This window comes from Pseudophryne corroboree, chromosome 6 (assembly GCF_028390025.1).
Source record: "Pseudophryne corroboree isolate aPseCor3 chromosome 6, aPseCor3.hap2, whole genome shotgun sequence".
Lineage (NCBI taxonomy): Eukaryota > Metazoa > Chordata > Amphibia > Anura > Myobatrachidae > Pseudophryne > Pseudophryne corroboree.
In genome coordinates this window covers 60,401,215-60,428,408 of record NC_086449.1, presented here as the reverse complement: position 1 = coordinate 60,428,408, position 27,194 = coordinate 60,401,215, and the positions used below count along the sequence as shown (strand labels likewise).

The 27,194-nt window shown below is 44.9% G+C and overlaps 1 protein-coding gene across 1 annotated transcript in view; it reads right to left on the bottom strand.

The window, feature by feature from the left end:
- The window catches only part of LOC134936129 (complement C3-like), an 828,079-nt gene that overhangs the window by 261,400 nt on the left and 539,485 nt on the right, over positions 1-27,194 (bottom strand). The window contains exon 23 of the mRNA XM_063931046.1: positions 25,179-25,265. Within this exon, the coding sequence (XP_063787116.1) occupies positions 25,179-25,265 (87 nt within the window). The remainder of the gene's footprint in view (positions 1-25,178; positions 25,266-27,194) is intronic.

Genomic DNA, 27,194 nt, shown 5'->3' with positions numbered 1-27,194 from the left:
TCGAATTTGTACTGATTTTTATGTGTAAGTTGTTGGGGGGTATGATGCTGCAGATAGTGGGCATATTTTGGGGTGTGGAGCTGGAGCTGCAGCTCCATCAGCCCCATTGTTAATCCTGATCTGGGTACACACAGCAGCCAAAGGGCAGAACCTCCCATTGGATGTAACCTGTGTGGGAGGGCTTTTCTCGCACAATCAGCTGTGGACTGGGTGTGAGAGACCTGTTGCTAATCCAATGAGAGCTCTTAGCCATGGAGGTAATTCCAAGTTGATCGCAGCAGGAATTTAGTTAGCAATTGGGCAAAACCATGTGCACTGCAGGGGAGGTAGGTTTAATATGTGCATAGATTTGGGTGGGTTATTTTATTTCTGTGTAGGGTAAGTACTGGCTGCTTTATTTTTACACTGCAAATTAGATTGCAGATTGAACACACCCCACCCAAATCTAACTCTCTCTGCGCATATTACATCTGCTTCCCCTGCAGTGCACATGGTTTTGCCCAATTGCTAACAAACTTGCTGCTGCGATCAACTCAGAATTACCCCCCATGCCCAGCATTATCCACACAGTCACAGAGTGACAGATCTGGGCTTTTATATAGGAGATACAGTAATTCACTACCATTGTGTTTCCAGTGAAATAAAAAGATGACCTATGCACCTGCTTACTTGTGATTTGCCAACGTAGTTCAAGTTTTATTTCTTCTTATAGTACCAAATAGGGTCTGAACGAGGTGAAAACGTTGTTACACATAATGTTTTGCCCACTTAGGTGGTCATTCCGAGTTGTTCGCTAGAGGTTTTCGTTTGCAGTGCAGAGTTTAGGCAAAAAAGCGGCACTTCTGCGCATGCGCAACGTACTTTCACAACAGCCGAAATAGTTTCACACAAGGTCTTGCGAAGCTTTTCTGTCGCACTGCTGGCCACAGAGTGATTGACAGGAAGTGGGTGTTTCTGGGAGGTAACTGACCGTTTTTGGGGAGTGTGTGGAAAAACGCAGGCGTGTCAGATACAAACGCAGGCATGCCTGGGGAAACGCAGGCTTGGCTGACCGAACGCAGGGCGTGTTTGTGACGTCAAAACAGGAACTAAATAGTCTGAAGTGATCGCAAGGTAGGAGTATGTCTGGAAAGAACCAAAATACTGCTTAAAAAGCGCCCCAGAAAATAAATACAGACTGTTAGTAAATTAATAAAAATTATCCTGAGAAACTGCGCCGCCTTACACAATATGTGGACGTGGTAAAGAGTAGAATTTAAAGCAAAAAACGGCTGCGCTGTATATCAGGAAAAAAATAAAATGATGAGAGCCGGTATAGATAATATAAATTTATTAACCATGTAAAAGATTAAAAGACAACTGATTGTAAATAACCATCCATATAATATATAAGCACACCTTGTTGGTCTCACAAAAGAGATCTCTCTTTCAACATAGAGGGACAATAGCTGGAATAAGTTCCTTTAGTGAATGTCCATAGTCACTGAATGCTGGTAATGTGGATAATGGCTGGTAATGATACATAATTGCAGCCGTCCCGGAATTTCAAATGATTAGTCTCACCACGCTCAGTATATAAATTGATGTTTACCTCTCTTTGCGGGCTGGTGTTGGACCGAGCGTCCTCGGCCAAAGTTCTGCAATGCCCACAGGCGCAAAGCAGCGGGAGGAAGATGAAATGAATAAGCCGCCGGTAAGGATGTCTAGCCGGGAACGGCGTGAAGCACAGCCGCTGTCAGCAGCAGTGAGCAGGTCAGATGAGGATCAGAGCAGATCGATGCAGATGGTCACAAATGGAGACCTAAGCAGGTGTGTTGGAGGCAGGATCCTAACGCGTTTCGTCACGCTTCACGTGGCTTTGTCAAAGGTATGTTCCTACCTCTAAAAATGGCCGGTATTTAAAGCCACTAAACAGGTGTGTACAATCGATACATAATTAAAAGCAATACAATAAAACTAATAAAGGTAACGACTCTCATGGGTAAAAATAGAAATAAATTACCATGGCAGAGATGATTTTATCATGAAACAAGTTAAGTTATAAAACATCAGATGAAATATATTCTGTAAAGACATACTAAGTAAATACAGAGAAAGAGTACATAGACACTAAAAGTAAGAGGAATCAAAGGGGCGTAAGAAGTATATATGGTCGAAAGATCACTGGGGTATTCTATGTCCTGTAATTGATGCCCCAAAGGAGACTTTATAATTCAGCTTGAACAGTAATCTATATCCTAACATAATCATTGTTGTTAATATCAAAAGTATAATAAAGAACAATTATATAAATAGTAAAATTACCAACTAATACCCGACTTGGGATTCGAACACTGGTACTTATCTCACAGATAGTCCGTGACTCAGCCATGTACGCCACTGGACAGGCTGAATACAGACGTGCAACATAGAACAATGTCTATTGGAAAGTTAAAGGTGTTAGATCTGAGATATTTAGTCGGGATATATATAACATAACGGAGGAAGTAGTTTAAAGAATATACACTTATTGTAATCCGACAAATAACTATATATTTGTATTCTTATTTTTATTTTTGATACATGATACTAGAAACATAGGCTGAACAGTTAGATATGATTTACTGGTTGATGCTATAGTATGTCCACCTGTAATACTATCTCATGTGTTATAATTTCTATCTAGATAGAGACTTTTTAAAGCTGCAGCTAGTACTCTGATTGAAATGCAACTATGGATCTCCGTGTAATAACAGGTCTGTTTGATAATCATGTAAGTCACTGGACTCGTTACATGAAGGTACCTAAATTTAGAGACGCATAGAGTACAGCAATGTGAAGATATCCTATCTAGTATTCTCTAGTGATGATTACCAATGGGTGGTTTAATGGTTAACTGTTTTGGATACGGATCCAATCGTAAAAATTAAATAAAAATGAATAAAATAAATTAGAAAAGAAAAAAGATATGAAATGGACGAATGTCCCCATTCGCTTATAAATAAACAGTATGTCTAAATAAATTGCTAGGGCATAATGAAAACAGTATAGAGAGAAAAGACAAAGTAACAAAGAAAAAATAAGAATTTACTTACCGATAATTCTATTTCTCGTAGTCCGTAGTGGATGCTGGGAACTCCGTAAGGACCATGGGGAATAGCGGCTCCGCAGGAGACTGGGCACAAAAGTAAAGCTTTAGGACTACCTGGTGTGCACTGGCTCCTCCCCCTATGACCCTCCTCCAAGCCTCAGTTAGGATACTGTGCCCGGACGAGCGTACACAATAAGGAAGGATTTTTGAATCCCGGGTAAGACTCATACCAGCCATACCAATCACACCGTACAACTTGTGATCTGAACCCAGTTAACAGCATGATAACAGAGGAGCCTCTGGAAAGATGGCTCACAACAACAATAACCCGATTTAGTTAACAATAACTATGTACATGTATTGCAGACAATCCGCACTTGGGATGGGCGCCCAGCATCCACTACGGACTACGAGAAATAGAATTATCGGTAAGTAAATTCTTATTTTCTCTGACGTCCTAGTGGATGCTGGGAACTCCGTAAGGACCATGGGGATTATACCAAAGCTCCCAAACAGGCGGGAGAGTGCGGATGACTCTGCAGCACCGAATGAGAGAACTCCAGGTCCTCCTCAGCCAGGGTATCAAATTTGTAGAATTTAGCAAACGTGTTTGCCCCTGACCAAGTAGCTGCTCGGCAAAGTTGTAAAGCCGAGACCCCTCGGGCAGCCGCCCAAGATGAGACCACCTTCCTTGTAGAATGGGCATTTACAGATTTTGGCTGTGGCAGGCCTGCCACAGAATGTGCAAGCTGAATTGTACTACAAATCCAACGAGCAATAGTCTGCTTCGAAGCAGGAGCACCCAGCTTGTTGGGTGCATACAGGATAAACAGCGAGTCAGATTTTCTGACTCCAGCCGTCCTGGAAACATATATTTTCAGGGCCCTGACAACGTCTAGCAACTTGGAGTCCTCCAAGTCCCTAGTAGCCGCAGGCACCACAATAGGTTGGTTCAGGTGAAACGCTGACACCACCTTAGGGAGAAACTGAGGACGAGTCCTCAATTCCGCCTTGTCCGAATGGAAAATCAGATAGGGGCTTTTGCAGGATAAAGCCGCCAATTCCGACACGCGCCTGGCCGAAGCCAGGGCCAACAGCATGGCCACTTTCCATGTGAGATATTTTAAATCCACAGATTTAAGTGGTTCAAACCAATGTGATTTGAGGAACCCCAAAACTACATTGAGATCCCAAGGTGCCACTGGAGGCACAAAAGGAGGCTGTATATGCAGCACCCCCTTGACAAACGTCTGAACTTCAGGAACTGAAGCCAGTTCTTTCTGGAAGAAAATCGACAGGGCCGAAATCTGAACCTTAATGGATCCCAATTTGAGGCCCATAGACACTCCTGTTTGCAGGAAATGCAGGAATCGACCCAGTTGAAATTCCTCCGTTGGGGCCTTCCTGGCCTCGCACCACGCAACATATTTTCGCCAAATGCGGAGATAATGCTTTGCGGTTACATCCTTCCTGGCTTTGATCAGGGTAGGGATGACTTCCTCCGGAATGCCTTTTTCCTTCAGGATCCGGCGTTCAACCGCCATGCCGTCAAACGCAGCCGCGGTAAGTCTTGGAACAGACAGGGTCCTTGCTGGAGCAGGTCCCTTCTTAGAGGCAGAGGCCACGGGTCCTCTGTGAGCATCTCTTGAAGTTCCGGGTACCAAGTCCTTCTTGGCCAATCCGGAGCCACTAGTATAGTTCTTACTCCTCTCCGTCTTATAATTTTCAGTACCTTGGGAATGAGAGGCAGAGGAGGGAACACATACACTGACTGGTACACCCACGGTGTTACCAGAGCGTCCACAGCTATTGCTTGAGGGTCCCTTGACCTGGCGCAATACCTGTTCAGTTTTTTGTTGAGGCGGGATGCCATCATGTCCACCTTTGGTTTTTCCCAACGGTTTACAATCATGTGGAAGACTTCTGGATGAAGTCCCCACTCTCCCGGGTGGAGGTCGTGCCTGCTGAGGAAGTCTGCTTCCCAGTTGTCCACTCCCGGAATGAACACTGCTGACAGTGCTATCACATGATTTTCCGCCCAGCGAAGAATCCTTGCAGCTTCTGCCATTGCCCTCCTGCTTCTTGTGCCGCCCTGTCTGTTTACGTGGGCGACTGCCGTGATGTTGTCCGACTGGATCAACACCGGCTGACCTTGAAGCAGAGGTCTTGCTAGGCTTAGAGCATTGTAAATGGCCCTCAGCTCCAGGATATTTATGTGAAGTGATGTCTCCAGGCTTGACCACAAGCCCTGAAAATTTCTTCCCTGTGTGACTGCTCCCCAGCCTCGCAGGCTGGCATCCGTGGTCACCAGGACCCAGTCCTGAATGCCGAATCTGCGGCCCTCTAGAAGATGAGCACTCTGCAACCACCACAGGAGAGACACCCTTGTCTTTGGTGACAAGGTTATCCGCTGATGCATCTGAAGATGCGACCCGGACCATTTGTCTAGCAGATCCCACTGGAAAGTTCTTGCGTGGAATCTGCCGAATGGGATTGCTTCGTAGGAAGCCACCATTTTTCCCAGGACCTTTGTGCATTGATGCACTGACACTTGGCCTGGTTTTAGGAGGTTTCTGACTAGTTCGGATAACTCCCTGGCTTTCTCCTCCGGGAGAAACACCTTTTTCTGGACTGTGTCCAGGATCATCCCTAGGAATAGAAGACGTGTCGTCGGGATCAGCTGCGATTTTGGAATATTGAGAATCCAACCGTGCTGCCGCAACACTACCTGAGATAGTGCTACCCCGACTTCCAACTGTTCCCTGGATCTTGCCCTTATCAGGAGATCGTCCAAGTAAGGGATAACTAAAACTCCCTTCCTTCGAAGGAGTATCATCATTTCGGCCATTACCTTGGTAAAGACCCGGGGTGCCGTGGACAATCCAAACGGCAGCGTCTGAAACTGATAGTGACAGTTCAGTACCACAAACCTGAGGTACCCTTGGTGAGAAGGGTAAATTGGGACATGGAGGTAAGCATCCTTGATGTCCAGAGACACCATATAATCCCCTTCTTCCAGGTTCACAATTACTGCTCTGGGTGACTCCATCTTGAATTTGAACCTCTGTATGTAAGTGTTCAAGGATTTTAGATTTAAAATCGGTCTCACCGAGCCATCCGGCTTCGGTACCACAAACAGTGTGGAATAATACCCCTTTCCCTGTTGCAGGAGGGGTACCTTGATTATCACCTGCTGGGAATACAGCTTGTGAATGGCTTCCAATACCGCCTCCCTGTCGGAGGGAGACATCGGTAAAGCAGACTTTAGGAAACGGCGAGGGGGAGACGTCTCGAATTCCAATTTGTACCCCTGAGATACCACCTGAAGGATCCAGGGGTCCACTTGCGAGTGAGCCCACTGCGCGCTGAAATTCTTGAGACGGGCCCCCACCGTGCCTGAGTCCGCTTGTAAAGCCCCAGCGTCATGCTGAGGACTTGGCAGAGGCGGGAGAGGGCTTCTGTTCCTGGGAACTGGCTGTTTCCTGCAGCCTTTTCCCTCTCCCTCTGCCACGGGGCAGAAAAGAGGAACCTTTTGCCCGCTTGCCCTTATGGGGCCGAAAGGACTGCGCCTGATAATACGGCGTCTTCTTATGTTGAGAGGCTACCTGGGGTAAAAATGTGGATTTCCCAGCAGTTGCCGTGGCTACCAGGTCTGATAGACCTACCCCAAATAACTCCTCCCCTTTATAAGGCAATACTTCCATATGCCTTTTGGAATCCGCATCCCCTGACCACTGTCGTGTCCATAACCCTCTTCTGGCAGAAATGGACAGCGCACTTACTCTTGATGCCAGTCGGCAGATATCCCTCTGTGCATCACGCATATATAGAAATGCATCTTTTAAATGCTCTATAGTCAGTAATATACTGTCCTTGTCTAGGGTATCAATATTGTCCGTCAGGGAATCCGACCAAGCTACCCCAGCACTGCACATCCAGGCTGAGGCGATTGCTGGTCGCAGTATAACTCCCGTGTGAGTGTATATACATTTTAGGATATTTTCCTGCTTTCTGTCAGCAGGTTCCTTAAGGGCGGCCGTCTCAGGAGAGGGTAGTGCCACCTGTTTAGACAAGCGTGTGAGCGCTTTATCCACCCTAGGGGGTGTTTCCCAACGTGCCCTATCCTCTGGCGGGAAAGGGTATGATGCCAATAACCTTTTAGGAATTATCAGTTTTTTATCGGGGGAAACCCACGCTTCATCACACACTTCATTTAATTCCTCAGATGCAGGAAAAACTACAGGCAGTTTTTTCTCACCAAACATAATACCCTTTTTAGTGGTACTTGTATTATCAGAAATATGTAAAACATTTTTCATTGCCTCAATCATGTAACGTGTGGCCCTACTGGAAGTCACATTCGTCTCTTCATCGTCGACACTGGAGTCAGTATCCGTGTCGGCGTCTGTGTCTGCCATCTGAGGTAACGGGCGTTTTAGAGCCACTGATGGCCTTTGAGACCCCTGGACAGGCACAAGCTGAGTAGCCGGCTGTCTCATGTCGTCAACTGTCTTTTGTAAAGAGCTGACACTGTCACGTAATTCCTTCCATAAGCCCATCCACTCAGGTGTCGACTCCCTAGGGGGTGACATCTCTATTATAGGCAATTGCTCCGCCTCCACATAATTTTCCTCCTCAAACATGTCGACACAAACGTACCGACACACCGCACACACACAGGGAATGCTCTGATAGAGGACAGGACCTCACTAGCCCTTTGGGGAGACAGAGGGACAGTATGCCAGCACACACCAGAGCGCTATATATATACAGGGATACCACTATATAATGTGTTTTTCCCTTATAGCTGCTGATATTATCAAACTGCGCCAATTAGTGCCCCCCCTCTCTTGTTTTACCCTTTTCTGTAGTGCAGGACTGCAGGGGAGAGTCAGGGAGACGTCCTTCCAGCGGAGCTGTGAGGGAAAATGGCGCCCGTGTGCTGAGGAGATAAGCTCCGCCCCCTTCTCGGTTGACTTTTCTCCCGCTCTTTATTATATTCTGGCAGGGGTTAAAATACATCCATATAGCCCTGGGGGTTATATGTGATGTATTTTCGCCAGCCAAGGTGTTTTTATTGCTGCTCAGGGCGCCCCCCCCCCAGCGCCCTGTACCCTCAGTGACCGGAGTGTGAAGTGTGCCTGAGGAGCAATGGCGCACAGCTGCAGTGCTGTGCGCTACCTTGGTGAAGACTGGATGTCTTCTGCCGCCGATTTTCCGGACCTCTTCTTGCTTCTGGCTCTGTAAGGGTGCCGGCGGCGCGGCTCTGGGACCGGACTTCGAGGCTGGGCCTGTGTTCGGTCCCTCTGGAGCTAATGGTGTCCAGTAGCCAAGAAGCCCAAGCTGGCTGCAAGCAGGCAGGTTCGCTTCTTCTCCCCTTAGTCCCTCGATGCAGTGAGCCTGTTGCCAGCAGGTCTCACTGAAAATAAAAAACCTAAAACTAAACTTTATCTAAGAAACTCAGGAGAGCCTCCTAGAATGCACCCTTCTCGGCCGGGCACAAAATTCTAACTGAGGCTTGGAGGAGGGTCATAGGGGGAGGAGCCAGTGCACACCAGGTAGTCCTAAAGCTTTACTTTTGTGCCCAGTCTCCTGCGGAGCCGCTATTCCCCATGGTCCTTACGGAGTTCCCAGCATCCACTAGGACGTCAGAGAAAAGAACAATGAATTGTATTCTAACATATTTAGATATACTGCTTACACATAATGAATACAGTGTAAGAGAGAGACATAATATAATATAAAAGTAGATAAAGGAATATTAGTCGATAGGAGGTGACAGAAATGAACAGTCGACTCTCATATAATTAACACAGGACAAATTCGATGGATTCATTTATCCCTTCTGGTGTGAGTGTTCTGAGTTTATGTATCCAATAGTTCTTTCTCATACATAGTTTTCTATATCTGTCCCCCCCACGTGCCGCTGGCATAATGGGCGTACATGGCTGAGTCACGGACGATCTGTGAGATAAGTACCAGTGTTCGAATCCCAAGTCGGGTATTAGTTGGTAATTTTACTATTTACTATTTATATAATTGTTCTTTATTATACTTTTGAAATTAACAACCAGAGCCGGCCTTAGGCATAGGCAAACTAGGCAAGTGCCTAGGGCATTTGGTATGCTTAGGGGCACCAGCAGCTTCTGCTGATTAAAATGATATGCAGCATGCCTATATTCTGTGTGTGACTGCGGCTGTATCTGTATATAAAATGCTACATTAGTGTATTCCTGGAAATCACTGTAATGTAGCATTTCGTATGCAGATACAGCCGCAGTCGCACACAGAATATAGGCATGCTGCATATCATTTTAATCAGCAGAAGCTGCTTGTGCATCCTAGCCACATAGTAATGCAAATAAGATGCATTTTCATAAACAAAAGGCGCCCGACGTTAGCAGAGCTACCAGCTGACTCATGCCAGGCATCTCCTGCAGAACTAGTGGCGGTGCTAGGGGCACCAGACAAAATCTTGCCTAGGGCATCATATTGGTTAGGGCCGGCTCTGTTAACAACAATGATTATGTTACGATATAGATTACTGTTCGAGCTGAATTATAAAGTCTCCTTTGGGGCATCAATTACAGGACATAGAATACCCCAGTGATCTTCGACCATATATACTTCTTCCGCCCCTTTGATTCCTCTTACTTTTAGTGTTGATGTACTCTTTCTCTGAATTTACTTAGTATGTCTTTACAGAATATATTTCATCTGATGTTTTATAACTTAACTTGTTTCATGATAAAATCATCTCTGCCATGGTCATTTATTTCTATATTTACCCATGAGAGTCATTACCTTTATTAGTTTTATTGTATTGCTTTTAATTATGTATTGATTGTACACACCTGTTTAGTGGCTTTAAATACCGGCCATTTTTAGAGGTAGGGACATACCTTTGACAAAGTCACGTGAAGCGTGACGAAACGCGTTAGTTCCTGCCTCCAACACACCTGCTTAGGTCTCCATTTGTGACCATCTGCATCGATCCGCTCTGATCCTCATCTGACCTGCTCACTGCTGCTGACAACGGCTGTGCTTGACGCCGTTGCCGGCTAGACATCCTTACCGGCGGCTCATTCATTTCATCTTCCTCCCGCTGCTTAGCGCCTGCGGGCATTGCAGGACTTTGTCCGAGGACGCTCGGTCCAACACCAGCCCACAAAGAGAGATAAACATAAATTTATATACTGAGCGTGGTGAGACTAATCATTTGAAATTCCGGGACGGCTGCAATTATTTATTATTACCAGCCATTATCCACATTACCAGCATTCAGTGACTATGGACATTCACTAAAGGAACTTATTCCAGCTATTGTCCCTCTATGTTGAAAGAGAGACCTCTTTTGTGAGACCAATAAGGTGTGCTTATATATTATATGGATGTTTATTTACAATCAGTTGTCTTTTAATTTTTTACATGGTTAATACATTTATATTATCTATACCGGCTCTCATCTTTTTATTTTCTCCTGATATACAGCGCAGACGTTTTTTGCTTTAAATTCTACTCTTTACCACGTCCACATATTATGTACGGCGGCGCAGTTTCTCAGGATAATTTTTATTAATTTACTAACAGTCTGTATTTATTTTCTGAGTTGCTTTTTAAGCAGTATTTTGGTTATATCTTTTTCTAGTATTCTGTGTTTAATCTGCTAGCTGCCTCTGTGCTACTTTATTCTAAATTGTATATTATTAAGTTGTACCATGGCAGACTTGACTTGTCTATCCGAATGTGCCAAGAGGCGATTACATTATGAGACTAATTTTATTGAAGACACGGAGACCAATGTATTATTACCAACTCAAAATGACCATGAAAGGGAGTTTAATACCCTATTTTATAAATTGGAAGATCTCATGAACACTGAAACTCGCCATTGGTGGGACATGGTCACCTTACAGAAATATATCAAAAATAAAAAAATACCTAGAGGTCTCAGAATCTTCAAAACTGTGTCTTTTGTTGACGATCCCTTACTGAAAGAAAAATGGGATTCTCTGTTGGATGATTGTTCATATTCATTGATGGATCTTCTCGTGAATTATCGCAGGGAGAAAACTATTAAATTATCTCGTGAAATTGAGGAAACTAGGAAAAGTCTGAGTGCATTTTCCAATCATCCCCAATTCAAACATAATGACCTCAAACTCAATCACAAATTAGAACAATATGAGAAAGAGGTCATAGAGGGTAAAAATAAAAAATTCAAGAGAGACACAGATGATTACAATCAGAATAGAGTACGTAGTTTCAATAAGAGATCTGATTCCAATTATAGAGGAAGACTAAGGAGCACTTCTAATCGGGGGGCCTATAAAACCTCCAATTACCCTAATCAGTTGGATAATATGGATCATAAGTATCACCCATACCGTAATGTTAACACTGTTCAGAAATACAAATATGAAAATAGATACATTTCACCTCAGAGAGTTCCGTCGACTGATCTATCAGTAAGACCTAAGGTCCCCACACAGAGTTATTCTTCCTCCTCAACTGCATTAATTACTACTAATACACATAATTCAACCCATTTTTTAGAGAAGGAACAAAGGACCCAAAGATTCAGACCCCCTTACCATATGCACAACCGATACGAGCCCCTCAGAATAGATTCCCCAAAAAGAGCGAGAGAAGAAAATTCAGAGGATGTACAGGAGGCCGCAGGTTACAAAGAAAAAAAGAGAGATCTGAGATCATGAGTCAAACTAATATCTACAACCTTTCTTCTACACAAATTGACAAATTTGAGACCCAACTTTTGGTTAAAGGTCTCAAATTTGCCAGTTCTAAACCACCTGCTTTTTTAAATTTGTTTGTTGAACTGAACACTTACATTCGCACTTTGGCAGGGAAAAGATATGTCGCCACCAAGAAATTAGCCCAACATAAAATGGATGGCTTTCCCATTGTTCTGGATGAACAGGACAAAACCAGTTTAAATATGTTGGAATCTTTACTTCTAGAGAACAATACTTTAGATTCCACTGCTTTGTTATACAATTCTACCTGTAAGGATGGACGCACATTCAAATTTAGTAATAAATCTAAATTTTTTCCTTTACACCATAGGAGTCCTCCTATTGATATCTTCTATAAAAAGACACTTGATGACTTCAATACATTGTGTCAGAAAGAAAAAAATAAATTCAAATATAGACATAACCTTACTGTCCAAGGGAGATTGGCCCTTCAGAAGTTACTCCATGACCCCTCCCTCGTCATTAAGCCGGCTGACAAGGGATGGGGGGATTGTAATTCAAAATACTGACGATTACTTGACAGAAGCATTCAGACAACTGAACGACAGTAATACCTATGCTAAATTATCCACCAATCCCTCCCAGGAATTCCAAAGATCCTTGACATTATTAGTCAAGGAAGCTTTGGATAAAGGTATTATAACAAGGGAGGAATCAAGGTATTTGATCCCTTCTCACCCCATTACCCCTACCTATTATCACTTACCTAAAATTCACAAATCTCTCACTGCACCTCCTGGTCGTCCCATTATTTATGGTGTCGGGTCCCTCACTTCTAATTTATCACATTTTGTTGATTACTTTTTGCAGCCACTAGCATCCTCGTTACGTTCACACATCAAAGACACTACTTCTTTTTTAACCACCATCTCAGATATTAATTGGAAAAGCTCTTTCTTTTTTATGACCTGTGACGTACAATCACTATATTCCAATATTCCACATCGAAAAGGGATATCCACAATAGCGGATTTCCTGTCTAGCTCAAACTCCATTGAGCCTGAACTACAACAATTTATACTTGATTCAATTTCATTTATATTATCGCATAACTATTTTGTTTTTTAATAAGAAATATTATTTACAAATCCTTGGGACGGCCATGGGGACGAGGTTCGCGCCTAGTTTCGCCAACATATACCTGAGGGCATATGAGTGCCACCATGTGTGGGGGCGGGACTTTGGCGCGGACCTCGTCTACTATGGCCGTTACATAGATTATATGTTTTTTTTATCTTTGATGGCGATATTTCTCTTGTGCCTGATATCACTACTCAGCTGAACACGAATAATTTTAATTTATGTTTCACCAGCACTTCACACAAATCCTCCATTACCTTCCTTGATATTTTATTAACCATAATTGATGGTAGAATTTCAACCAAAACATTCCGGAAAGAGGTTGATACTTTAAACTTTATACAGTACAATAGTTCACATTACAAACCCTGGTTAAATAATATTCCATTTGGTCAATTTAGATGTATTAAACGTAACTGTAGTAATATATATGATTATCAATTACAGGCTGATGAATTATCTTTATCCTTCCAGAACAGAGGCTATCCCATGACCTTGATTAGATCAGCCCATGATAAGGCTGATATATTGGATAGAAAGGAGCTTTTAAGGCATAAAGTACATTGTCATAAGTATGAGCTAGACCAACCTAATTTTTTATCTCAGTTTAATAGTTCCTCCTCAAAGATCAGGGTTATTATTCGTAGAAACTATCCCATTCTACGCACAGATCAGATTCTTAGAACCAAACTTACAGACTCACCGTCTGTGATTTTTAAGTAATCTAATACCCTACAGGAACACCTTGCACCCAGTTTCTTTGTAGATAGAAGGAATACTGATATAACCTCAACGTCCGCTAAGACCTCACAGTGACTCTCTAAAGCCACAGGCTACTTTAAATGCGGTGCCAACAAATGCATTACTTGTTCTTACATCCAGAGTAATTCCAAGTGCATTCGATCATCCAACTCTACACAGTTTGAGATTCGTTCACTTGTAAACTGTAATAGTTCATTTGTTATTTATCTGCTGGTCTGTAATTGCAACTTGATCTACGTGGGAAGAACCACACGTAAACTTAGGATCAGATTTTTAGAGCACAGACGTAACATCCAGAAGGGTTTCCTTTTTCGCAGTGTCTCTAGACACTTTTCCGAAAAACACCCAAAAAATCCAGATGAAATCCAACTCGTTGTCATTGAAACCATTATGCCAACGGCACGTGGGGGGGGGGGGGGGGGGGGGGCAGATATAGAAAACTATGTTTGAGAGAGAACTATTGGATACATAAACTCAGAACACTCACACCAGAAGGGTTAAATGAATTCATCGAATTTGTCCTGTGTTAATTTCTGTCACCTCCTATCGACTAATATTCCTTTATCTACTTTTATATTATATTATGTCTCTCTCTTACACTATTCATTATGTGTAAGCAGTATATCTAAATATTTTACAATACAATTCATTGTTCTTTTTTCTTTGTTACTTTGTCTTTTCTCTCTATACTGTTTTCATTATGCGCTAGCAATTTATTTAGACATACTGTTTATTTATAACCGAATGGGGACACTCGTCCATTTCATATCTTTTTTCTTTTCTAATTTATTTTATTCATTTTTATTTCATTTTTACGATTGGATCCGTATTCAAAACAGTTAACCATTAAACCACCCATTGGTAATCATCACTAGAGAATACTAGAGACGATATCTTCACATTGCTGTACTCTATGTGTCTCGAAATTTAGGTACCTTCATGTAACGAGTCCAGTGACTTACATGATTATCAAACAGACCTGTTATAACACGGAGATCCATAGTTGCATTTCAATCAGAGTACTAGCTGCAGCTTTAAAAAGTCTCTATCTAGATAGAAATTATAACACATGAGATAGTATTACAGGTGGACATACTATAGCATCAACCAGTAAATCATATCTAACTGTTCAGCCTATGTTTCTAGTATCATGTATCAAAAATAAAAATAAGAATAAAAATATATAGTTATTTGTCGGATTACAATAAGTGTATATTTTTTAAACTACTTCCTCCGTTATGTTATATATATCCCGACTAAATATCTCAGATCTAACACCTTTAACTTTCCAATAGACATTGTTCTATGTTGCACGTCTCTATTCAGCCTGTCCAGTGGCGTACATGGCTGAGTCACGGACTATCTGTGAGATAAGTACCAGTGTTCGAATCCCAAGTCGGGTATTAGTTGGTAATTTTACTATTTATATAATTGTTCTTTATTATACTTTTGATATTAACAACAATGATTATGTTAGGATATAGATTACTGTTCGAGCTGAATTATAAAGTCTCCTTTGCGGCATCAATTACAGGACATAGAATACCCCAGTGATCTTTCGACCATATATACTTCTTACGCCCCTTTGATTCGTCTTACTTTTAGTGTTGATGTATTCTTTCTCTGAATTTACTTAGTATGTCTTTACAGAATATATTTCATCTGATGTTTTATAACTTAACTTGTTTCATGATAAAATCATCTCTGCCATGGTCATTTATTTCTATTTTTACCCATGAGAGTCGTTACCTTTATTAGTTTTATTGTATTGCTTTTAATTATGTATCGATTGTACACACCTGTTTAGTGGCTTTAAATACCGGCCATTTTTAGAGGTAGGAACATACCTTTGACAAAATCACGTGAAGCGTGACGAAACGCGTTAGGATCCTGCCTCCAACACACCTGCTTAGGTCTCCATTTGTGACCATCTGCATCGATCCGCTCTGATCCTCATCTGACCTGCTCACTGCTGCTGACAACGGCTGTGCTTCATGCCGTTCCCGGCTAGACATCCTTACCGGCGGCTCATTCATTTCATCTTCCTCCCGCTGCTTAGCGCCTGTGGGCATTGCAGGACTTTGTCCGAGGACGCTCGGTCCAACACCAGCCCACAAAGAGAGGTAAACATCAATTTATATACTGAGCGTGTTGAGACTAATCATTTGAAATTCCGGGACGGCTGCAATTATGTATCATTACCAGCCATTATCCACATTACCAGCATTCAGTGACTATGGACATTCACTAAAGGAACTTATTCCAGCTATTGTCCCTCTGTGTTGAAAGAGAGATCTCTTTTGTGAGACCAATAAGGTGTGCTTATATATTATATGGATGTTTATTTACAATCAGTTGTCTTTTAATCTTTTACATGGTTAATACATTTATATTATCTATACTGGCTCTCATCTTTTTATTTTCTCCTGATATACAGCGCAGCCGTTTTTTGCTTTAAAAGGAGTAGGTCTAGAGCTGCTCAGAAACTGCACAATCTTTTTTTGCAGCCGCGTTGCGATCCTTTCGTTCGCACTTCTGCTAAGCTAAGATACACTCCCAGAGGGCGGCAGCTAAGCGTTTGCATGGCTGCTAAAAGCAGCTAGCGAGCGAACAACTCGGAATGAGGGCCCTAGTTCACTTGTAAGATCTGCCACAACTCTCATCCCTTCGGTTTTTCCTGTTTTGCTTAGGACCACGGCTATGGCTGTGTCTGAGCGCAGAGCCATATGGTTACGTCAGTGAATTGTCGATGCTGACTCCAAACGTAATGTGGAATCTCTTCCCTTCACAGGTGAATGGCTCTTTGGAGGCGAATTGGATGCATGGATTTCCAAAGCTACTGCTGGAAAATTCACGTTTCTCCCTTCGGGGGCTCCACCCGCTAGATGTACCTATCCGGGAGCGTCTACACAGTCCTTTCAGTCCTCCAGATTTCGATCTAGGGCCAGAGGGGCCTCCAACGCAGAATGAGGCTCCAGAGGAAAACCTAAGAAACCAGCCGTTGCTGGATCTCTGGACCAGAACACCAGTTCACCCATTGACACGTAGCAGGCAGAGTACAGATAGCAGAAGTGGGTTCTCCCTTCCTTCATATATCATCTTTATTGTCCAAGGTTAGACTATCCTGAAATTAGCCCAATCTTCAATCTCGGAAGGTGATAGGATAGGCCTGGTCAGTACTCTGATGGGAGACCACTTAGGAATACTGGGTACTGTGGATATCGCCAAGATGATCACCTATATTTCCACCTAAAACACTTGTGGAGATACAACTGTTGTTCACTCTCACAATTTCAATCTATATTTCACCCTTTCCCTATCTCTTCTTTTGAATTCAAATTAGTCAATAAGATAAGAGATTTTAAATTTTGACTACATAGGTCGATATTTTAAAAGAACAGAATAAATGTTACGTTTTAGATGACTCATCATTACACAATTCATTATATACATTTATTTGATTTATAGTCAGAAATTCTTTTGTAATTAAGAGTGCTCCCAAAAAGGAATTATTTTGTCTTCTCTTTCCCAATACACTTGGAGTGGACAATGGCTTGCGTCTGAGATCCATTAAGGTCCAGATTTCAGCTCTTTCCATCTTCTTTCAGAAGAAGTTGGCTCTCTTGCCGGAAGTTCAGACCTTCTTCCAAGTGGTGCTTCACATAAAACCTACTTTCATGCCGCCTACAGCACCTTGGGATCTGGATGTAGTGTTACGCTTTCTACAGTCCTCCTGGTGTGAACCTCTGATGATGGTAGAAGATAAGTACCTCACGTGGAAAACAGTGATGTTACTGGCCATGGCTTCTGCTAGGCGTGTCTCAGAATTGGGGGTCTTGTCGTGCAAAAGTCCGTACTTGATTATTTACGAGAACAGAGCAAAGCTCAGGACTAGACAGCAGTTCCTGCAGAAGGTGGTCTCCGCGTTTCACTTGAATCAACCTATTGTGATTCCATCCGGTTCTGACACGTCTACTCTTCCGGAGGCATTGGATGCAGTGCAAGCTTGAAATTCTATGTCAAGAGGACGGCTTGGTCAGAAAGACGGATTCCTTGTTCGTGCTGTATGATGCACAGAAAAAGGGTTGTCCTGCTTCAAAGCAGTCCATTGCTTGTTGGATTAGGCTTACTATCCAACAAGCCTATGCGTCGGCAGCCTTACTTGTTCCACAGTCTCTGAAAGCCCAGATCGGTGGGTTCTTCCTGGGCGGCTGCCCGTGGAGTCTCGGCCCTGCAACTATGCCGAGCTGCTACCTGGTTGGGGAAGAACACCTTTCTGAAGTTCTACAAGTTTGATACCCTGGCCAAAGAGGATACCCAGTTTTTGCAGGTGGTGCTGCAGTTGTCTCCGCACGTTCTCGCCTGTTCTGGAAGCTTTGGGACATCCCCATCGTACTAATTCTGTTCCCGATATCCCTTATGGATGCTAGAGAAAATAAGAATTTACTCACCGGTACTTCTATTTCTCGTAGTCCGTAGTGGATGCTGGGGACTCCGTAAGGACCATGGGGAATAGACGGGCTCCGCAGGAGACTTGGCACTCTATTAGAAAGATTAGGTACTATATCTGGTGTGCACTGGCTCCTCCCTCTATGCCCCTCCTCCAGACCTTCAGTTAAGGAAACTGTGCCCGGAAGAGAAGCCATGACAAGGAAAGGATTTGAACCCCAGGGTAAGATTCATACCAGCCACACCAATCACACCGTACAACTTGTGATAACTTACCCAGTTAACAGTGTGAACATAAACTGAGCCTCACACTGATGGCTCCTAACAAGCACCCTGTATTAGGCAATAACTATATACAAGCATTGCAGGAACAGTCCGCACTTGGGACGGGCGCCCAGCATCCACTACGGACTACGAGAAACAGAATTACCGGTGAGTAAATTCTTATTTTCTCTGATGTCCTAGTGGATGCTGGGGACTCCGTAAGGACCATGGGGATTATACCAAAGCACCCAAACGGGCGGGAGAGTGCGGATGACTCTGCAGCACCGAATGGGCAAACTCAAGGTCCTCCTTAGCCAGGGTATCAAACTTCTAGAATTTTGCAAACGTGTTTGAACCCGACCAAGTAGCCGCTCGGCAAAGCTGTAATGCCGAGACCCCTCGGGCAGCCGCCCAAGAAGAACCCACCTTCCTAGTGGAGTGGGCTTTTACCGATTTTGGATGCGGCAATCCTGCCGCAGAATGCGCCTGCTGAATCGTGTTACAGATACAGCGAGCAATGGTTTGCTTTGAAGCAGGTGCTCCCAACTTGTTGGATGCATAGAGTACAAACAGCGAGTCAGTTTTCCTGACTCCTGCCGTTCTACTCACATAAATCTTCAAAGCCCGGACTACATCCAGCAACTTGGAGTCCTCCAAGTCACGAGTAGCCGCAGGCACCACAATAGGTTGGTTCAGATGAAAAGATGACACCACCTTTGGTAGAAATTGCGGACGGGTCCGCAGTTCTGCCCTGTCCATATGGAAAACCAGATGTGGGCTTTTACAGGATAAAGCCGCCAATTCCGACACATGCCTCGCCGAAGCCAAGGCCAACAGCATGACCACTTTCCAAGTGAGATACTTGAGCTCCACTGTTTTAAGCGGCTCAAACCAGTGGGATTTCAGAAAATCCAATACGACATTGAGATCCCAAGGTGCCACTGGTGGCACAAAAGGGGGCTGAATATGCAGCACTCCTTTAACAAATGTCTGAACCTCAGGCAGTGAAGCTAGTTCTTTTTGAAAGAAAATGGATATGGCTGAAATCTGGACCTTTATGGACCCCAATTTCAGGCCCATAGTCAAACCTGACTGTAAAAAGTGAAGGAATTGACCCAGCTGGAATTCCTCTGTAGGGGCCTTCCTGGCCTCACACCAGGCAACATATTTTCGCCATATTCGGTGATAATGTTTTGCCGTCACATCTTTCCTAGCCTTTATCAGCGTAGGAATCACTTCCTCCGGAATGCCTTTTTCTGCTAGGATCCGGCGTTCAACCGCCATGCCGTCAAACGCAGCCGCGGTAAGTCTTGGAACAGACAAGGCCCCTGATGCAACAGGTCTTGCCTGAGAGGCAGAGGCCATGGGTCCTCTGTGAGCATCTCTTGCAGTTCCGGGTACCAAGTCCTTCTTGGCCAATCCGGAGCTACGAGTATTGTTCTCACTCCTCTTTTTCTTACAATTCTCAACACCTTGGGTATGAGAGACAGAGGAGGAAACACATAAACTGACTGGAACACCCACGGCGTTACCAGGGCGTCCACCGCTATTGCCTGAGGGTCCCTTGACCTGGCGCAATATCTTTTTAGATTTTTGTTGAGACGGGACGCCATCATGTCCACCTGTAGTAGTTCCCATCGATTTACAAGCTGAGAGAAGACTTCGTGATGAAGTCCCCACTCTCCCGGGTGGAGGTCGTGTCTGCTGAGGAAGTCTGCTTCCCAGTTGTCCACTCCCGGAATGAACACTGCCGCCAGTGCCTTCACGTGATTTTCCGCCCAACGCAGAATCCTGGTGGCTTCCTTCATTGCCACCCTGCTTCTTGTGCCGCCCTGGCGGTTTACATGGGCGACCGCCGTGATGTTGTCTGACTGAATCAGCACTGGTTGGTCTCGGAGCAGAGGCTCCGCCTGACTCAGGGCATTGTATATGGCCCTTAGTTCCAGGATATTGATGTGCAGACAAGTCTCCTGACTTGACCACAGTCCTTGGAAGTTTCTTCCTTGAGTGACTGCCCCCCACCCTCAGAGGCTTGCATCCGTGGTCACCAGGATCCAATCCTGTATGCCAAAGCTGCGACCCTCGAGAAGATGAGCACTCTGCAGCCACCACAAAAGAGACACCCTGGCCTTGGGGGACAGGGTTATCATCCGGTGCATCTGAAGGTGGGATCCGGACCATTTGTACAGCAGATCCCATTGAAATGTCCTCGCATGGAACCTGCCGAAGGGAATGGTTTCGTATGACGCCACCATTTTTCGCAGGACTCGAGTGCAGTGATACACCGACACCTGTTTTGGCTTTAGGAGACCTCTGACCAAGGTCACTAGCTCCTGAGCCTTCTCCTCCGGGAGAAACACCTTCTTCTGGTCCGTGTCCAGAATCATGCCCAGAAAGGGCAGATGTGTCGTAGGTAACAGCTGCAACTTTGGAATATTCAGTATCCATCCATGCTGTAGCAACACGGCTTGTGATTGAGCTACATTGATCAGCAACTGCTCCCTGGATCTCGCCTTTATTAGGAGATCGTCCAAGTATGGGATAATTGTAACTCCCTGTTTTCGAAGGAGTACCATCATCTCCGCCATTACCTTGGTAAATATTCTCGGTGCCGTGGAGAGACCAAACGGCAACGTCTGAAATTGGTAATGACAGTCCTGTTCCACAAACCTGAGGTACTCCTGATGAGGAGGGTAGATGGGGACATGCAAGTAAGCGTCCTTGATGTCCAGTGACACCATAAAATCCCCCTCCTCCAGGCTTGCAATGACCGCTCTGAGCGATTCCATTTTGAACTTGAATTTCCTCAGGTAAACGTTCAGGGACTTCAAGTTCAGAATGGGCCTGACCGAACCGTCCGGTTTCGGAACCACAAACATCGTGGAATAGTACCCTCTCCCTTGTTGAAGGACGGGTACCCTTACAATCACCTGTTGGAGTTATAGCTTGAGAATTGCCACCAGCACTACCTCCCTTTCCGTGGAGAAAGTCGGCAGCGCCGACTTTAAGAACCGGTGAGGAGGCGTCATCTCGAATTCCAGATTGTATCCCTGAGACACAATTTGTATAGCCCAGGGATCCACCCGTGAACGAACCCACTGGTGGCTGAAATTTTTGAGACGCGCCCCCACCGCTCCAGGCTCCGTCTGTGGAGCCCCAGCATCATGCGTGGTGCAGCTTCTTACCTCTACCCCTGCCTCTCGCAAGAAAGGAAGCGCCTCTGACCTTCTTGCTTTTTGGTGGACGAAAGGACTGCATTTGGTAATACGGTGCTTTCTTAGGCTGTGAGGAAACAAACGGCAGGAACTTTGACTTCCCATCTGTAGCAGTGGCTACAAGGTCCGAGAGACCTTACCCAAATAATTCCTCACTCTTATATGGTAACACTTCCATATGCTTTTTAGAATCAGCGTCCCCTATCCATTGTCGAGTCCATAAGACCCTTCTGGCTGCAATGGAAAGTGCGCTAACCCTAGACCCCAGCGAGCAAATATCTCTCTGAGCATCCCGCATATATAGGACCGTGTCCTTAATATGTCCCAGGGTTAATAAAACAGAGTCCCTATCCAGGGTATCTAATTCCTCTGACAGAGTATTTGTCCATGCCGCCACTGCGCTACACATCCAGGCTGAAGCAATAGCTGGTCTGAGCAGGGTACCCGAGTGCGTATAGATAGATTTCAGGACACTTTCCTGTTTTCTATCCGCTGGGACCTTAAGGGCGGCCGTATCCGGAGACGGGAGGGCCACCTTTTTAGACAAGCGCGTTAACGCCTTGTCCACCTTGGGGGACGTCTCCCAGCGTAACCTGTCCTTTGGCGGGAAGGGGTACGCCATTAGCAATCTCTTGGAAATAATAAATTTCCTCTCAGGAGATTCCCAGGCTTTCTCACATAATTAATTTAATTCATGTGACGGGGGAAAAGTGACCTCTTGCTTTTTCTCCCCATACATATGAACCCTCTTGTCAGGGACCGGGGTTTCCTCAGAAATGTGTAAAGCATCCTTCATTGCTATAATCATGTAGCGGATGGCTTTAACCATTTTAGGCTGTAATCTTGCCTCTTCCTTGTCGACACTGGAGTCAGACTCCGTGTCGACATCCGTGTTGATTAACTGGGATAGTGGCCGTTTATGAGAGCCCGAAGGCCCCTGAGCTGTGGGATCAGGCACTGGCTGAGACCCTGACTGTCCCAACGCTTCAGCTTTATCTAACCTCTTATGCATAGAGTTTACATTATCATTTAACACTTTCCACATATCCATCCAGTCTGGTGTCGGCGCCGTCGGCGGCGACACCACATCCATCTGCACATGTCGACCTGACGTACCGACACACTGCAGACACACAGGGAATGCTCAGACTGAGGACAGGACCCCACAAAAGGCCTTTGGGGAGACAGAGAGAGAGTATGCCAGCACACACCACAGCGCTATATAACCCAGGGATTTAAACCATATATTGTGCAATCTCCTTAACTGCTGATATGAGTCAATTTGCGCCTAAATTTAAGTGCCCCCCCCCCCCCCCCTCTTTTGCCCTTGTTGTACCTTGAATACTGCAGGGGAGAGCCTGGGGAGCTGCTTCCAGCGGAGCTGTGAAGTAAAAATGGCGCTGGTTAGTGCTGAGGACGAAGCTCCGCCCCCTTCTCGGCGGGCTTCTGTCCCGCTCTCATGCAATGAAAATGGCGGGGGTTTTACATATATACAGTCTAGGACTGTATATATGTACTTTTTAATGCCCAAAAGGTAATAGATTGCTGCCCAGGGCGCCCCCCCCCAAGTGCCCTGCACCCTACAGTGACCGGAGTGTGTGGTGTGCAGTGGGAGCAATGGCGCACAGCTGCGGTGCTGTGCGCTACTTTATTGAAGACAGGAGTCTTCATGCCGCCGATTTCGCCGTCTTCTATCTTCTCCCAGGACTTCAGTGCTTCTGGCTCTGCGAGGGGGACGGCGACGCGGCTCCGGGAACGGACGACCGAGGACAGGTGCCTGTGTTCGAACCCTCTGGAGCTAATGGTGTCCAGTAGCCTAAGAAGCACAACCTAGCTGCAAGCAGGTACGTTGGCTTCTCTCCCCTCAGTCCCTCGTAGCAGTGAGTCTGTTGCCAGCAGAGCTCACTGAAAATAAAAAACCTAACAAATATCTTTCTTTTCTAGCAGTCTCAGGAGAGCCCACTAGGTGCCTCTGCTCTGGCCGGGCACAGATTCTAACTGAAGGTCTGGAGGAGGGGCATAGAGGGAGGAGCCAGTGCACACCAGATATAGTACCTAATCTTTCTAATAGAGTGCCCAGTCTCCTGCGGAGCCCGTCTATTCCCCATGGTCCTTACGGAGTCCCCAGCATCCACTAGGACGTCAGAGAAAATAGGATTTTAAATACCTACCTGTTACATGTTCCTGTTCAGCTGTTGCTGTTAATGTTGCCAGACTTTGATGGCTAAATTCTGTATTGGTGTGCTCGTGACCAATATCACCACACCGGTTGTTATGTTCCTTCTCTCAAGTATGTAATTCTACTTCGGGCACTGTTTTACCTATAATAGAGCTGTAGGAGGAGGCATAGAGGGGAGGAGCCAGCACACCCAGTGGAACAAATTTAAAGTGCACTGACTCCTGTGGACCCGTCTATACCCCATCGTACTAATTCTGTCCTCAATATCCCTTATGGACTACGAGAAAAGGATTTACCGGTAGGTATTTAAAATCCTATTTTTCTTACCATAAGAACTAATTGCAATCAAAGAATTAAGCCATAACATATGGAAATCATTGTCACAAAAATAATAAACAGACACCAAAAAGAATTTTGTTTCAGATCAATTAGACCCGAACAGGGCAGCAAGCCTAGCTACTAGCATGTATACAGTATATATAGTTTTTTAGCCTTTTCAACAGTATCTGTACTGTTCTTTTGTACATACTCTTTGTCATGTTCTGTTTGTATGCACTTTGTGCAGAACTGTAGAACCTAATATGTTACTTAGAAATATAGAATAATTATTATAATTAATACTTTGAACTGCTGTACAGCACGGCCAGGATTTTGGTGGTCATTCCGAGTTGATCGCAACTTGCCGTTGTTCTCAGCGCAGCGATCTGGCTAAAAATCGGCATTTCTGCGCATGTGTATGCACCGCAATGCGCACACGCAAGGTACGGGTACAAAGACCTTTGTGGTTTTGCACAGGTTCTAGAGAAGCTTTAAGTCGCACTGCACAACGCAAGAAGATTGACAGGAAGGGGGTGTTTCTGGGTGTCAACTGACCATTTTCAGGGAGTGTTTGGAAAAAAGCAGGCCTGCCGGGGAAAATGCAGGCGTGGCTGGGCGGGTGTGTGACGTCAAAAGCCAACCCTCCAACGTAAGAATCAACGCACACGAAGAGTAAGTCCTTGGCTGGTCTTGTTTTGCACAAAATGTTTTTGCAGGCGCTCTGCTGCACAGGCGTTCGCACTTCTGCAAAGTGAAAATACACTGCCGGTGGGCGGCGACTATGCGTTTGCACGGCTGCTAAAAACTGCTAGCGCGCGTACAACGCTGAATGACCCCCTTTGTTCTGATTATAGGGATAGTTGGGAAAAACATTCTGCACATGGCTTTCCCAGGGAGAGGAAGAGGAAAGAGGTTGAAGTGCGGTGTATTACAAGCCACTCCCCATGTGGCTTGGCTGCACCTCTTCTGGTTGTACATAATGGACCACTTAGGTGGACTTTCTCCCATGGCTAAATGTTGCCAGCAAGCCCCTTATGAAGAACTCTTTGATAGTAGTTGCTTACCTTGGACAGTGACAATTGTCTGAACCTCTGTTTTGGGAACAATATTTTTGACATCCAATGCTGGGATCATCTCTGTCTGTATCCCAGCTGTAAAATACATAATTAGAACAATTGCACATTATCAGACATGAGGTTTTGTGGCTATGTATAAGACATTTTAAAGATAAGCAATTTATATAACAAAGACACAAATTAATTATTTATCTTCATATACAGTATATAAAATGAACAGACTTTATTTCTCACAATAAAACAAAACTCTTTTAGTTTGTCAGGGAAATGAAAATACAATGAGCTTCATTTCTGAAGTGGGAAATGGCTGATTTGCAGTGCAAGATATGCTTTGGTGCTGCTAGATTTCCTCCAGAGCTTCCATAGCAGTAGTGTGCCAGACTCATGGGAGAAGTCAGGATGTTCCTCACTAAGGGGCTGATCAGTGCCGGTTCTAGCGGCGGGCGAACCGTGCGATCGCATTGGGTGCCGCTGCAGCACTTTGTGGCTCCATTGTGCACCCTCTACTCCCTCTTCTCTAGTACTCCGCTAGGGGGTGGGGAGGGGGCGGACTTCTGTGGAATGTAGTGCCCGCCAGAAAGTATTCTTACACCCCCTTGGCAACGAGTATTCCCCATGGCAATGAGCGTGGATCACAGAGCATGAAAGCCCTAACAATCAGCATGACACCCAGCGCGACAAACCCGTCAACGAGCATGACACCCAGTGCATGAAACCCCTGGCAACGAGCATGACACCCAGCGCATGAAACCCCTGGCAACGAGCATGACACCCAGTGCATGAAACCCCTGGCAACGAGCATGACACCCAGTGCATGAAACCCTGGCAACAAGCAGGTCATTTAAAAGTAATTAGAAGCTTTACTGTAGGACATAATGTATCACAGTCGTTGCGGTGGATGGCATAATATGGTGCAAGGGGCATTACTGAGTGGGGCTTAATATAGTGTAATATTTATATTTTCCAGTGGTGGCCTAGGTCTGTTGTTGCAGGCTCAAAAAGTGGGGTGTAAGGTAGTCTTTTCCTGCAAGGCCACGCCTATTTTAGTGAGGCCACACCCATTTTGTGATGACATACCCCCTCACCGGGAGCATGCTAAATAGTTTTTATTAAGAGGTATATGTGGGAAGGGGAGGAGCATTTTTGAATGTTTATGGGGAGGAGGGGGCAAGCACATTTCTTGGGGAGCCAAATTATCTAGAAACAGCCCTGGGGCTGCTTCCATGTCAGATGGGTCTCTGTGTATGGAAGCAAATGAGTTTCTGCAAACGACACATGCACAAATCATAGGTAAACACAGGAAGGGGGGATTTCCAGTTGCACGGAAACCCCCTTCATAGTAGGCAGTGTCTCAAATTATGGGCCTAATTCAGATCTGATCACAGCAGCAAATTTGTTAGCAAATGAACAAAACCATGGGGGTCATTCAGAGTTGTTCGCTCGCAAGCTGATTTTAGCAGATTTACTCACGCTAAGCTGCCGCCTACTGGGAGTGAATCTTAGCTTCATAAAATTGTGAACGACGTATTCGCAATATTGCGATTACACACCTCTTAGCAGTTTCTGAGTAGCTCCAGACTTACTCGGCATCTGCGATCAGTTCAGTGCTTGTCGTTCCTGGTTTGACGTCACAAACACACCCAGCGTTCGCCCAGACACTCCCCCGTTTCTCCAGCCACTCCTGCGTTTTTTCCGGAAACGGTAGCGTTTTTTCACACACACCCATAAAACTGCTAGTTTCCGCCCAGTAACACCCATTTCCTGTCAATCACATTACGATCAGCAGAACGATGAAAAAGCCGTGAGTAAAAATCCTAACTGCATAGCAAATTTACTTGGCGCAGTCGCACTGCGGACATTGCGCATGCGCACTAAGCGGAAAATCGCTGCGATGCGAAGAAATTTACCGAGCGAACAACTCGGAATGACCACCAATATGCACTTCAGGAGGGGCAGATGTACCATGTGCAGAGAGAGTTAGATTTGGGTGGGTTATATTGTTTC